Here is a 12922-nt window from a genome sequence, read left to right as displayed (position 1 = left end):
AGCAGTCGACGTGCGCATCTGTTTCATCACTGCAGAACATCTGCTTCACTGCTCATGAACTTTTTTCATGTGTTGTACCATAGTCAATAATAGAATAATATTGTTGCATTATATTCAACAAAATTCTTTGTAGCAGGAGCTTACCAACGCTACGATTCCTTTTTCCTTGACCTGAAAAAAGTTCTACATCTGGTAGATGAAGATGGATCTCGTTTACTCTTTGCAATAGATTGGTGATGGCCTTCGAAGTTCACCCACCGATGATGCCGTCGATTTTTCTCGATATTAACGAGTGGATCTAAATTCAATGCTCTCGGCCTCCCGTTCCCTGCATTTTCATTGCAAAAAAAGTTTTAGGCTTCAGCCGACGTTTTGATTCACATTCTTGACCACTTCGAAGTTTGTGACCGGTTCGACTATTGAGGTCACTTTCTTTAATTGCATACATTCAGTAGGTACAGGAATATTATTCAATTTAAAACTTATTTTCTTTTATGTTATTTTCGATAAAATCATTTTAGAACCCATCTAGATTTCACTTTAAAATGGAAAGTAAAGTCCCTCAACAACTAAAAAATATATAAATTTTCGCTTTTAATAGGAAAGCACTTGAAAATGTGTACTTGTTTACACTATGTCCTGTCTATTTATAGAAAAAAGCGCAAAAATTCCACTCAAAGCATACAATGATCGTATGGCACACCATGCCACTCAAAGCTTACAATGATCGTATGACACACCATGCCACTCAAAGCTTACATTTCTCGTATATGACGCAAGGTTACGATGGTTTTTGTGAGAGGTCAGCACGAGAAACCCAAGTAATCTATTGCCGAGGATCGTTCTTCTCTGGCGTAGAAGGCAATCCTGGACGTCAGTTTTTCATCGGGTATATTAGAGCTTCCACATTAAAATTACATCAGAAGCTTTAACTTCGGAACTGCAAAATGATAATTGCCAATTATAGACTTATTCTATAATGTATGTTACGTGAAAATGATAACCAGGTTTTGGAGTAACTATTGATTACTAATTTTTGTAATCTAGAAAAGTTCTTGTCAACAGTCATTTACGCGTAAGTAAAAGGAGGAGGTGAAATCAAATTTCATCTTATAATTATGAATTGATTGAATAATTTTTTCCTCAGCATTAAATGTCACGTAAGTATGACGTTTTAATTTTTGGTAACCAAACTCTTCCGAACATCACTTTCTGAACACTCCGCCGGGAAATGTGAAATGAAAACCAAAATATCATTGTACTGAAAAAATCTTGGCCAGCATTCGCAAGAATTTTAGAATCAAAGGGAGGTTGCTACGATATACACATTTAAAATAAGTCAAGATACACAATTATTTTTAGATACACATTTGAAATAAGTCAAGAATTTTTTGTAATACTTTAAATGCTTACATTTAAGCGTTGTTTTGAAAGCCATTCTGTTTTCATCAGTTTTTCATTCATAATGTATATGAGTTTTAGATCGAGTATTTACATTTTCTTTGACTCAGTATACAGTAGAAAGCAAGATTTGCAAGGTAAACTAATTTATTGCTGATGCGTTCAATTAGTGTACAGCATTCGGTTCGGTTCCCGGACTTCTGTGGAGCATTCGTTATGATTCGTTTGAAGTTCATTGCTTATTGAGGTTATTAGATATGTTTAGGAAAGTTCGTCCATCTTTCCAAAACAATAATGAGTATGATGTACATCATAATAGAACATGTGTCACAGACTCGCAGTCATAAGCTGACGCATTGTGTGATGAGCGAGAAACTATGGACGCACAACGTCCAGTGATTCCAGTCACAGATCAAATTCGAAGAACCGAAGGTGAGGTTTCAACAAAAAAGTCCTCTTGAATTCGAGAAACGTTCTGATATCGCTTGTCCATTAAGTATTAATTTGGGATAAGTTATATGTTACAGTTGTCCCTCACGCAGAGGTGGGCAGTAGCGCGCTACATGTAGCGGTAGCGGTAGCGGCACTACATTTAAGGAAATGTAGCGGTAGCGGTAGCGCCCGCTACATATTTAAGTAGCGATACGAGGTTTTGCCGCTACAGCGCTACCGCTACATTTATAAATAAAGCCTTTAGATCAGTGGTTCCCAAAGTGGGCGATATCGCCCCCTGGGGGCGGTTAAACGATTTTGGGGGCGGTAAGGAAGAAGAGGGCGTTTGGGGGCCGGTAGGGGGGGGGCGGCAGTCCGAAGTCAAAGTCAGAAGTTCCAAAGTTTGTTTGACGATTTGTACACAACACGTGCAGCACATTATGACTCCCAGCGACGGTTTTTTCACCCAGATCTGTTTTTTTAACCTTTCCTGGGTTCACGTCTCGGACAAATTAACGGCCGGACTCGCGGCCAATTTCAAAATTCAATGATCAAGGAATATCTCTCAAACTACTGAACTTAACTCGATGAAACTTGGTACACGTATTCATTAGGACCTAACGGTAATGTTTAGCTCGTGAAATTTTTTTTTAATTTGTCTTCATTTGTTTTTGCCACAGTTATATGGCAATACTGGCCGAACTTTACAGGGATCAAGGAATTGCTTCCAAACTATTGAACAGATTCGAACGAAATTTTGAATTTACAGTCCTAACTACCGAACGGTAATGTTTAGCTCGTAAAAATTTATTGGATTGCGCCTTTGTTCGCGAATTTTTTTTTCATTTCACCTTTATTCGTAATTTAAACAGCAATACGTGATTAAATACGTGCAATCAAGAAATTTCTTCCAAAACTACTGAATAGATTTGAACGAAACTTAGTATTTAAATACCTAACCTCAGCAACGGTGATGTTTAGCTCTCTACAACTTTTTTGTTTTGCTTTCGTTTGCGAGTTATACGGCTATACGTATACGGATATACGTAAACGTCTCCTGGTTAAACCGGCCGGTAGAAAAGCCGGTCGTTCCTCCTATATCGGCATAACTCGCGAACGAAAGCAAAACAGAAAAATTGTCACGAGCTAAACATCACCGTTGGGAGGTTAGGTATTCATATACAAAGTTTCGTTGAAATCTGTTAAGTAGTTTAGAAGAAATTTCTCGATCGCCGCGAATTTAAGCGACAAATTATCGGTCGATACGGGCCGAATATAAGGAAGTGTGAAATCAAGAATGACGGTTAATTAAAAAAAAAAACTTGCAAGCGAAGGTAAAATTTTTTTTACAAGCTAATAAAATTTTTTTACAAGCTAAAAAAATCACCGTTTGGTAGTTAGGAATGTATATTCAAAATTTCGTTCAAATCTGTTCAGTAGTTTAGAAGAAATTCTGTGATCTCTGCGAATTTCGGCCTGTATCGCAATATAACTCACGAATGAAGGTAAAATTTAATAATTTTTACGAGCTAAAAGTCCGCGTTAGGTTCTGATGAATACATGTTCTAAGTTTCATTGCACTGCATTCATTAGTTTGGGAGATATTACTTGATAATTGAATTTGGAGATTGGTCGTACGACCGGCCACGAGTCCGGCCGTACATTTGCCCGAGACGTCCTAGGATTCTAGTGCTGAAACAGTTAAAACAGCATAAAAACATATTGGTTCACTAAATGGGGTTCTATTTGTGAAATAAACATTTGTTTTTAACTTCTATCTTTGGAAATTGCAGCGTACTAAATTTCAAGAAAGAGGCGTATGTTTTTATATGTGTCTGTGGGGGGCGCTAGAAATTCACTATATAGGGAGCCAAAGGGGGCGACAGCCTGAAAAAGTTTGGGAACCACTGCTTTAGATTTTACTTAATAGTATTAAATATTATTTAAAAACCAGCATGATACATACATAATATAAATTACAGAATAAAACTGTACGAAAGATTTCGGTGTAATGTTGTCAACCTCAGCCTGTTATACTAGTGTCAACATGTTAGTTATTACTTGTTAAGTTGTTACCAGTTACCACTTACAGGTATTTTATCATGCTTCAGTTTGCTTACAGTTATTTTTATGTTTCACCTTCCCTACATGGATGTCTACTTTAATCTACCAATCTCAAAAATAATCCACATGCATACAAATAAAGACTGATTTTTTATATGTATATGTGGATAATTTTTGAGATTGGTAGATTATAGTAGGCATCCATGTAGTGAAGGTAAAACATAAAAATAACTGTAACTTTTATTTACTGTATCTATCTCGTACTAGTTCGGTTAGGTTAATTGCAATAAAGTTGCATTGATATGTTTTGAAAATGTTTTATTATCATTAAATGTGTATGAGTAAATCCCAATAGCAGAACAATGAATATTTAGAGATTTCCACTAATTTTGGCCATTGTAGCGGCTAATGTAGCGGCGCTACATTTTACTGTAGCGGTAGCGGTAGCGCTCGCTACAATCTAATGGGTGTAGCGGTAGCGGTAGCGGTAGCACCCGCTACATTTAGAGCATGTAGCGTAGTGGTAGCGCCGCTACATTTCAAAGCAACGCTGCCCAGCTCTGCCCTCACGAGCCGGCAGGGTGGTTCAGAGGTTATAACAGTTCGGATCCTAGTATTGGAGCAGAGAGGTGCGGGCTCGAAATCCTCTTCTTGCGCCAGTTTGGCCAGAATCAGCAAGGAGGCCGGGCGGTTAAGTAAGGCAAAGGAAGTAAGATTCACAACATGCAGTCCCGGGCATATGCCAGTCAAGGCACGGAATCGACACGGAGATGCCAGGTGCATTCACATTTTTAGTCCACCGTTTATTCACTATGCCGTTTGTTAAACCGTTTTTTGGAAATATTCAATTATAAGGCTTTCAGTTACTATTCGTGACTCATTTCGTACGTTTCAGAAATTCTAAATGCATCAGTGTTTATCAGCTCAACATGTTAATCATATTTTCATTCACTTTCTACAATACTACTTATGCGTTTACATTCTTAATTCTTAAAATAGTCGTTTTATTTTCGAACAATCAATATATTTTTCATATAGTTTCAACCCTGAATTTTTTTAGCTTCGATATTAGTTACAATGCCTTTTTATAATTAATTTAATCTCTGTTTAATTGATGAACTTAACGTGATAACGTTTATTGCGGAGTGCCATAATTGTCAATTAGTTTTCAAAAGACAAAATTACGAATATGAAATAGTGAAAAGATACCATTGAAATACTTCTTATGATAGAAATACACATCGTGCCAGTCAAGTCCCAGTCAAAATATTTTTTGCATTGATCGTGGCTGGACCGTGCCAGGCATGGCAGGTGCCTTGCACGGTTGGTGTGGATGCTTCTATAGAAATATATTAAGAATATTGGACTGGACCGTGACTGACAAGTGCCCGGCTGCATGCATGGTGTGAACCAAACCTAAGGATCGGCAGCAGGCAGGCAAGCATCGCCTAATCAACGCTGACACTGCTATCATTATTTGGCCAACGCAAAGGTATTCATGGTTAACTGTTAAATTTCCAGCGCGTTTAAGATGCCCGGTCCAAAGGTAATGATTTAAAAAAAACGAATGGCGACACCAAGTTTCCGCAGCACCTATATACACTGATAATTATAATTAATACATATTCAGAATATCATAATGAGGAGATAAAAATTTGGTTTGTTATTAGATAGATGGACTCTCAACTCCAGAAATTCGCCTCGCCCCGTATGAAATTAGTTATATCATGATGACGTAATATATAGTCTGTAAAATGAGTTCGGTCTGAAAATATTCACTTCAAAGTAGGATTGAACCTGAAAATAAACCAAAGAAAATAACCAGGCTTTCCTGTAATTCTTTTACACTTGGCGCTATACACGAACCAAGATCGATAAGTGATAGTTATTACTTAAGAAAACGCAATTTTTATTGCAGAAATTTTCAGGCTATATATCTGCTTTATGAACGATAATATTAAGATATTGCCTAAAGTGATTGGCGAGTCCACGAATGAGAGACAATCGTGACAGAAGTCCTACGCCCTTCCCTGCGGGTTATAGTTCAGCATCATCATGCATCATAGGTCAAACACATTAATATTGTGTCCACGCGAGTCCAGTTTACATGCGAAATACTGCAGTTATAGGTTAATAACTTCCTTACTTGCTGCCTACGGTTATCGGTTAAAATTTGGGTAATCTATTCTGAAGGACCGAGTTTTGTGTACATCAAATGACAAAAAAAGTTCATAATTTAGCACCAATTTATTGCGCTTATTTAGCTGTTATTTGTTGAATATTACTGTCCATTAAGCCACTAAAAGTAAGTGATGGTCCACCATGCCATCAAGGTATTGGTCTATCTTACCATAAAGGTGTTGGTGGATCTTGTCATCAAGATGATGGTCCATCACCTAGAAATTTTTGCTTTTTTGGTACAATTCAGTAATCGCTTTCAAGAATTATAATCTATTATTAGTTTATCATGCAATGATTGGTTTATCATGCAATGATAAACCAATCACTGAGAGATGAGATTTACCAAAAAATTATTCTAATAAATTTGCTTTTGAGGTATAGTGTTAAGGTAATTAAACTTTAATGTAGTTGGAAAAGTTTTGGAGCGGAGCACTTATTTTTTACCTTATTTGTGAAGCAATTTGAAGAAACTAGATATACAAGGGTTCTATACGGATTTTGAAGAATTATTTTTGATAGAATTTTTTCAGGGTGAAACTATAGTTTTCTGTGAGTAAGCCAATTTTTAGGTCCTATACGTATGCAGCTTTTCAATGTTTCCCGGCAGGCTGTGCCAGATTGAATCAACGATGGAAATAAAATCAAAATTCGACGTACCAAAATCGACTTTGCTTCGACGTTGATCCTATGTTGTTCTACGACTCTTCGAGTGTTGATGTGTTGGTTACATTTTGACGTTGATTCAACGTTTAATTTAGGTTAATCAAACATTGAAACCTGAAATCAACGTTTTTTCAACGTCAAATGACTGCTGGGTTTGATGCCGATATAGAGGCTGTTTGAATTTCTTCAGTTCTAGTTCTTCCAAGTTATTTAGCATGTCACTGCATCCGTAGCGCATGAGTTCGTCCCGTCCATTTTAATTATTTCCTAAAGATACTTAGGGCATCTATGCGTATGAATATTAGTTGCACAGTACATTTTAGTGCAAGCGTGCACAGTCCAAGATATGATATTGATTTTATCACACCGACAGGCCGAACCCGAATTTCTTATCAGAATCTAAATCACGCACCGATTACAATTATATGAATACGAACTCTTTTGCTAAACAATTATTGAATTATTCCCAGCTGAACCTCATTTCGTCGGTCGACGATTTTCTTATATTGTATAACTGAGGAGTGGTAAATAAAGACGAGACGTTAGTAGAAGAGGATAATAATTTATTTGAGATTCAAAGAAACGTATCATGGCATTGCAAGAAGATGAACTCAAAAAGATGGCGCGCCGTATGTTAGGCTAGGAGGTCCATAGGATCGCATCGGAGGGCCATAAGACTGCTTGGGAGGTCCATACGAGTTGCTTGGAGCCTCGTAGCTGTTGTCGGGAACCTCGTAGGTGTTGCTTGGGAGGTCGTCTCTGCTCATCTGACGGTCCTTTTCGTCACTTCTGTCTGGGACTCCATATGTTGCTGATGGGGGCTCATAAGACTGTTGGGGAGCCTGGTACGATTGAGTAGATTCCGGAGCCTCATAACTCTCCACTGGTATTTGAGTTTTGTGGGTCCTTTTCGCTTGCGGAAGACCATATGTGAGCTGGAGGTTTGGTGTGGCGTACTTCTCATCGGATTCCGGATCCATGTAAGTCTGCTGAATTCTCGGAGGTCCATAAGTTTGTTGAATTTGAGGTGCCACATACTTTTCTTCAGATTCTGGAGCTTGATAAGTTTGTTGAATTTTCGGCACTTCATATTTTTCTTCGGATTCCGGAGCTTTATAGGTTTGCTGAATTCTTGGAGGTCCGTACGTTTGTTGAATATGTGGTGCTACGTACTTTTCTTTAGATTCTGGAGCTTCATAGGCTTGTTGAATTTTCGGCAGTTCATATTTTTCCTCAGATTCCGGAGCTTTGTAGGTCTGCTGAATTCTTGGTGTCCCGTAAGTTTGCTGGATCTTTGGCGCCACATATTTTTCCTCTGAATCGGGTGCTACGTAAGTTTGCTGAGTTTTAGGAGCTTCGTAACTTTGTTTGGGTCTAGGGGCTTCGTAAGTTTGCTGAGGTTTGGGGGTTTCGTATGTTTGTTGTGGTTTGGGGGCTTCGTATGTTTGTTGTGGTTTGGGGGTTTCGTATGTTTGTTGTGGTTTGGGGGTTTCGTATGTTTGTTGAGGTTTAGGAGCTTCGTATGTTCGTTGGGGTTTAGGAGCTTCGTACGTTCGTTGGGGCTTAGGAGCTTCGTACGTTCGTTGAGGCTTAGGAGCTTCGTAAGTTTGTTGGGGTTTAGGAGCTTCGTACGTTCGTTGAGGCTTAGGAGCTTCGTACGTTCGTTGAGGCTTAGGAGCTTCGTAAGTTTGTTGGGGTTTAGGAGCTTCGTACGTTCGTTGAGGCTTAGGAGCTTCGTAAGTTTGTTGAGGTTTAGGAGCTTCGTACGTTCGTTGGGGCTTAGGAGCTTCGTACGTTCGTTGGGGCTTAGGAGCTTCGTACGTTCGTTGGGGTTTGGGGGCTTCACTGCGTTGAGGTTCAGGTGCTTCGTATGTTTGTTGCGCTCTAGGGGCTTCGTACGTTCGTTGGGGTTTGGGTGCTTCGTACGTTCGTTGAACCTTTGGAGCTTCATATTTCTCAGAAGATTCTGCTGCTTCGTAAGTTCGTGGGGGTTCAGGTGCTGAATAAGTTCGCTGAGGCTTAGGAGCTACATACTTCTCATCGGAGTCTGGAGTTTTGTGAGTCAGTTGGGTTTTTGGTGGCTCGTAAGTTTGTTGAACTTTTGGTGCTTCGTATTTCTCCTCCGATTCAGGGGCATTGTAAGTATTATGGATTCTCGGTGGGTTGTACGCCTGCTGTAATTTTGGGGCTTCATAATTCTTTCTTGATTCTGGAGCCTTATAAGTTTGCTGAACTTTTGGAGGTTCGTAAGTGCGCTGCTGCGTCTCTACCTCCTTCGATCTCTGGATTTCAGGAGCTCTGTAGTTTTCTCTTGATTCTGGCGCATTGTAAACGTTGTTCTGTGGTGCTTCATATGTCTGTTGAGGTGCCTGGTAGTTTTGTTCGATTGAGTCATCAGAAGAGCTAGGGGCGCCGTACGCATGCTGGGGCTGGTTGTAGGATGGCTGGGGTATGTAGGTTCTCGCTTCCCCTTCGTACAGAACTTCAGCCTGGTAGCCCTTGTAGTTATCGGCGGTGTAGGTGACAATCTGGGTGCGGCCGTCGGGGAGGAGGACGCGGTACTCACCGGTGGTCACCTTGCCATCGGAGTTCGTGTTGTGGCCGAAGTCGTTGCCGCTGTACTGGTCCAGTACGGCATAAGAGTACTTGAACGGCATTCCCTCCTGAAAATAAATGTCCATAGTAAGACATATGACAACAGTTGTACGATAAATGGCATAAATTACATTTTTCTGGCCACGCATTCGAGTTGCATTATTGGGAGAAAAGAGTGTAGCAAATCGTCGTTTTTTTATATTATCCTGGCACGAAGTTCTTGTTACATAAAATTTTGAATAACAGGTAGCCTAACATGATAAAATTTGTATTAGAAAAATCAATTTGTGAGACAAATTTTTATTAGAAAAATCAATTTGTGAGAAACCCACGAGTTCATTGGCGGTAGAAATGAAATAATAAAATTTTCAGCACATTTTCAAATGTGATATTATTAACAAACGTTTAAATTCAAATTTTAGGAAGACTTCTACTGTAATAAGTAATATCTCAACCTCATAGCTGTCTGTACGAGCTGGCGTGTATGTTGGAGGCTGGTAGGACTCTCGGGACTCTTCTTGGTAGCCAGAGGAATCCTGAACCTGATAACCTGCCGGTTCCTGGATCTGGTAACCTGCAGGTTCCTGGATTTGGTAACCTGATATGTCAGGTCTTTTGTCGGCCCTGACGGCCACTAGTCCAGCCAGGCCGGTGAGAAGTATAACCTGTGTGATGGATTAAGATATAGATTTTGAATGACTCAAAATTAACACTAATTGCGTTAACAAAAACGATTATCGACAGTAATTATAACTAGCAGTTTATAGAAAAGTGAGGATGCCCTTAAACCTTTTACGGTTCTTATGCAGAAAAACCTATAGTCTGGAGCGTTTACCAGCTGATCTATAGTGCAGGTTAAAACCTGACCTGCCATTCGCGGGATTTACGAGCTTTATAAAACTACAGAAAAATGTTAAGGCTATCAAGAGTGCAACCTAAAAGCAGCATCAGGAATTGCGTTCAATAGTTTGTTTTATGCACAGAAGTGCTCATACATAGGTTTGATATTAATTTTTGTTTAGATAGGTATATAGTCTAAAAATTCTATGGTTAAGCAACGAAAATACAGTTTTAGATATCAGAAATTCTCGCACAGCATTCCCGTGTAGTTTAACTTTTTTATTTCGAATCGGAACATGCAATTTTTTGGTCATATATTTCAAAACATCTTTTGAAATAATTAAAATAGCGTTGTAACTCGCCTCTATGCTGCTGTAACTAACAGCAGGGTTAAAACTTAAACGTTTTGTAAAATGTTCAGTGCGCTGAAAATTGGAAAAAATTATATTTATATTGCATAAAAGAATATTATTCCAAACTTGCGTGACAGAGTTATGTGACTGCTTATATTTATTTTTACATATTAATATCATGCATATGATTAAGAGCGTAAATTATTTTTTAAATATCATTTGGAATTTTAAAAGCGGACAGGATGACCTCCGAAGTGGAACCAAAATAGTGAACAGAATATTTTTCCAGTCTGAGCGATATCTGTCATGCTTGGTGATGATAAAATTTTCTGTTCCAGCCAAGCAATTCTCGGGAACGAAATATTTCGCGAGCTATGGTAATTTTACCCCATAAACGAAGAAAAGTGTTAATCACATGAGCTCGTATCTCGGCTGGGCGGTTCGCCCTCCGATCCCCTACGTTTAGTTCCTCGTCGCTTGGCATATGTCAGCTCCGTTCTTCCTCAGCTTTATGGCTCAGTGAAAGTCCTCGGGTTATAAAAACCACACGCAGTTAAATGTTAGCAATTTAATGGGACATTCTCAGCCACTGTGCTCGGCTCGTCATGGTGAGGTAGCACATTTTTCACAACACTGGCAGGAATGCCCTACCCGCAAGATAGAATTCTCGCTCTGATATCTAAGTAGCTTTTACAAACATGATTATGTAAATGTTATTAAAATTAATATCTATTATTATGATCTTGTCTCATCCTTCGATGAAACAGTCTTGTGAAAAGTAAACGGCTGGTCAATGTGCGTTTCCTTTCATACGAAAAACATTCATTAATATTAACTTATAAATTACTATATTACGATTTAGAATAAGAAAAATGAAGAATGTATAGATTAATAGTTACGTTCGCAAGGGTGAAAATAATAAAAATATGTGATACGCTTACATACCAATTTTATTTTGTGGTGGGAAAATTAACTTATTTCAGTTCTGTAGGCTTCATTTTTAGTTAATGTCATTCATAGACTGTATATTTCTGATAGGTTTGCTGGAATTTAAATTATTTTTTTTAAACATCATTAACTTGGCTCATATGTACGCTGAACTTTATTATAGTATCTTATTGATACTAATACACCCGCGTCTTTAAAGTGAATGAAAACTACGGTCGCTTGACTGCAGTTCTGATCAGGAATAACACAGCTACCGTGAATTGAAAATTAATAATATTTTATACTGCCTGACATGCATCGTTATAATTGAACACGCGACCTACAATTAGTTCTATAATCTGTCGTAATTCGATCGTCTCTTAATTGCTTAACATACGCCCGCGAACGACTATTCCACGTGGATCATTATAGACAGGTAAAATCCTATGTTTGAGAATTAAATGAACTTATTATCCGTTAGTATATCATACATAATCGCTAAGTTCATTCGAGTTTAACCGCGTTTGCTCATTACCTTTGCATTCAATCGCGTGTAGTGTTATCATGCCTCATTTTACACGTACACATTTGCATGTATAGTTTTAGCGTGACGTTTGACGATTACACACATAATGGATGTAAAAAGCAATACAAGTTAAATTACTTCTTAAATTGAGAGCCACTTGTAGAACATTAACACAGTCATACTCCTCTTACAATGTATTAAACTAAATTTAAACTGCTAAACTAGCTGATGTCAGCTTTTTGAAAATGCTCTGCCTTTCAACCGTTCTATTGCCCACATCGTAGCTTACCTTCCATCAAAACTATTATCATTCACTTTTAAACCAGTCACAACGCAAACCATTGAGTCAAAGTTACATACTTTCTGCTGGTCTCCATATACTTACGCTGTCAGACGTAACATCCTCAGCAACGCACATAATATTAGATAAATTATTTGCTTTTATTCACTGCGCATCTTCACGCCGAAGGCAACGCGCCAAACCCTCACCTTAGCGAACATGGCGCGTGTCAGAGTCGAAGTCGAAGTGACGTGACACCGAGACCGAGGGTTGAATTTATACGCAGTGCCATGACCGCATTCTGTGGCACTGCCATGACTCTGGCGCCGCCCCTTGCTTAGGTCACGGGAATGCTGACGAAGGAAGTCGGTGGCGAGGAAGGAATGCCAACAGAGATTATGTGACCATCGTAAGGAAAACTAAAGGCACTTCTAATTGTTATTGCAACCGATTTATAGTTATGTACTATTAAGAGATATACTAGTAATTTGAAACCGTTGATTGCCAAGAGATGATTTGGTTTGTAGGTAATTAAAATTGCTGCTAAATAATTGATGTGGACTCGATACGCGGTAAAGAAATCATTATTTCAGTAATAAAGAACATTTATATGTTGAAGGTATCTTAAATGATGCATTTCATGAGTAATTAAAATTATTA

General features: G+C 38.6%; 1 protein-coding gene across 2 annotated transcripts; it reads right to left on the bottom strand.

Annotated features, from left to right (window-relative positions):
* Positions 1-7286: 7286 nt before the first annotated feature.
* On the bottom strand, positions 7287-12497 carry LOC108681592 (extensin-2). 2 transcript variants are annotated; one of them, XM_018170639.1, is made up of 4 exons: positions 12472-12497; positions 9792-10001; positions 8595-9404; positions 7287-8192 (listed from the first exon to the last, which is right to left on the bottom strand). In XM_018170639.1, the coding sequence occupies exons 1-4, from the start codon at positions 12481-12483 to the stop codon at positions 7353-7355; spliced, it is 1872 nt and encodes a 623-aa protein (XP_018026128.1). In that variant the 5' UTR covers positions 12484-12497; the 3' UTR covers positions 7287-7352. The 2 variants fall into 2 exon arrangements, with proteins under 2 accessions (XP_018026128.1, XP_018026127.1); XM_018170638.1 differs by having other exon boundaries at positions 7287-9404.
* Between the last annotated feature and the right edge of the window lie 425 nt (positions 12498-12922).

The sequence above is a fragment of the Hyalella azteca genome, unplaced genomic scaffold, assembly GCF_000764305.2.
Source record: "Hyalella azteca isolate HAZT.00-mixed unplaced genomic scaffold, Hazt_2.0.2 contig3861, whole genome shotgun sequence".
NCBI classification, from domain to species: Eukaryota; Metazoa; Arthropoda; class Malacostraca; order Amphipoda; family Hyalellidae; genus Hyalella; species Hyalella azteca.
The sequence above is the reverse complement of the archived record's forward strand: the minus strand, read 5'-3'. Positions and strand labels throughout refer to the sequence as shown.

Excerpts from the sequence above, each read along its gene's own strand:
- LOC108681592 (XM_018170638.1), bottom strand. Across the intron at positions 9,405-9,791 it reads CTCGTACAGACAGCTATGAG|GAGGGAATGCCGTTCAAGTA; the intron begins GTTGAGATATTA and ends ATTTATTTTCAG.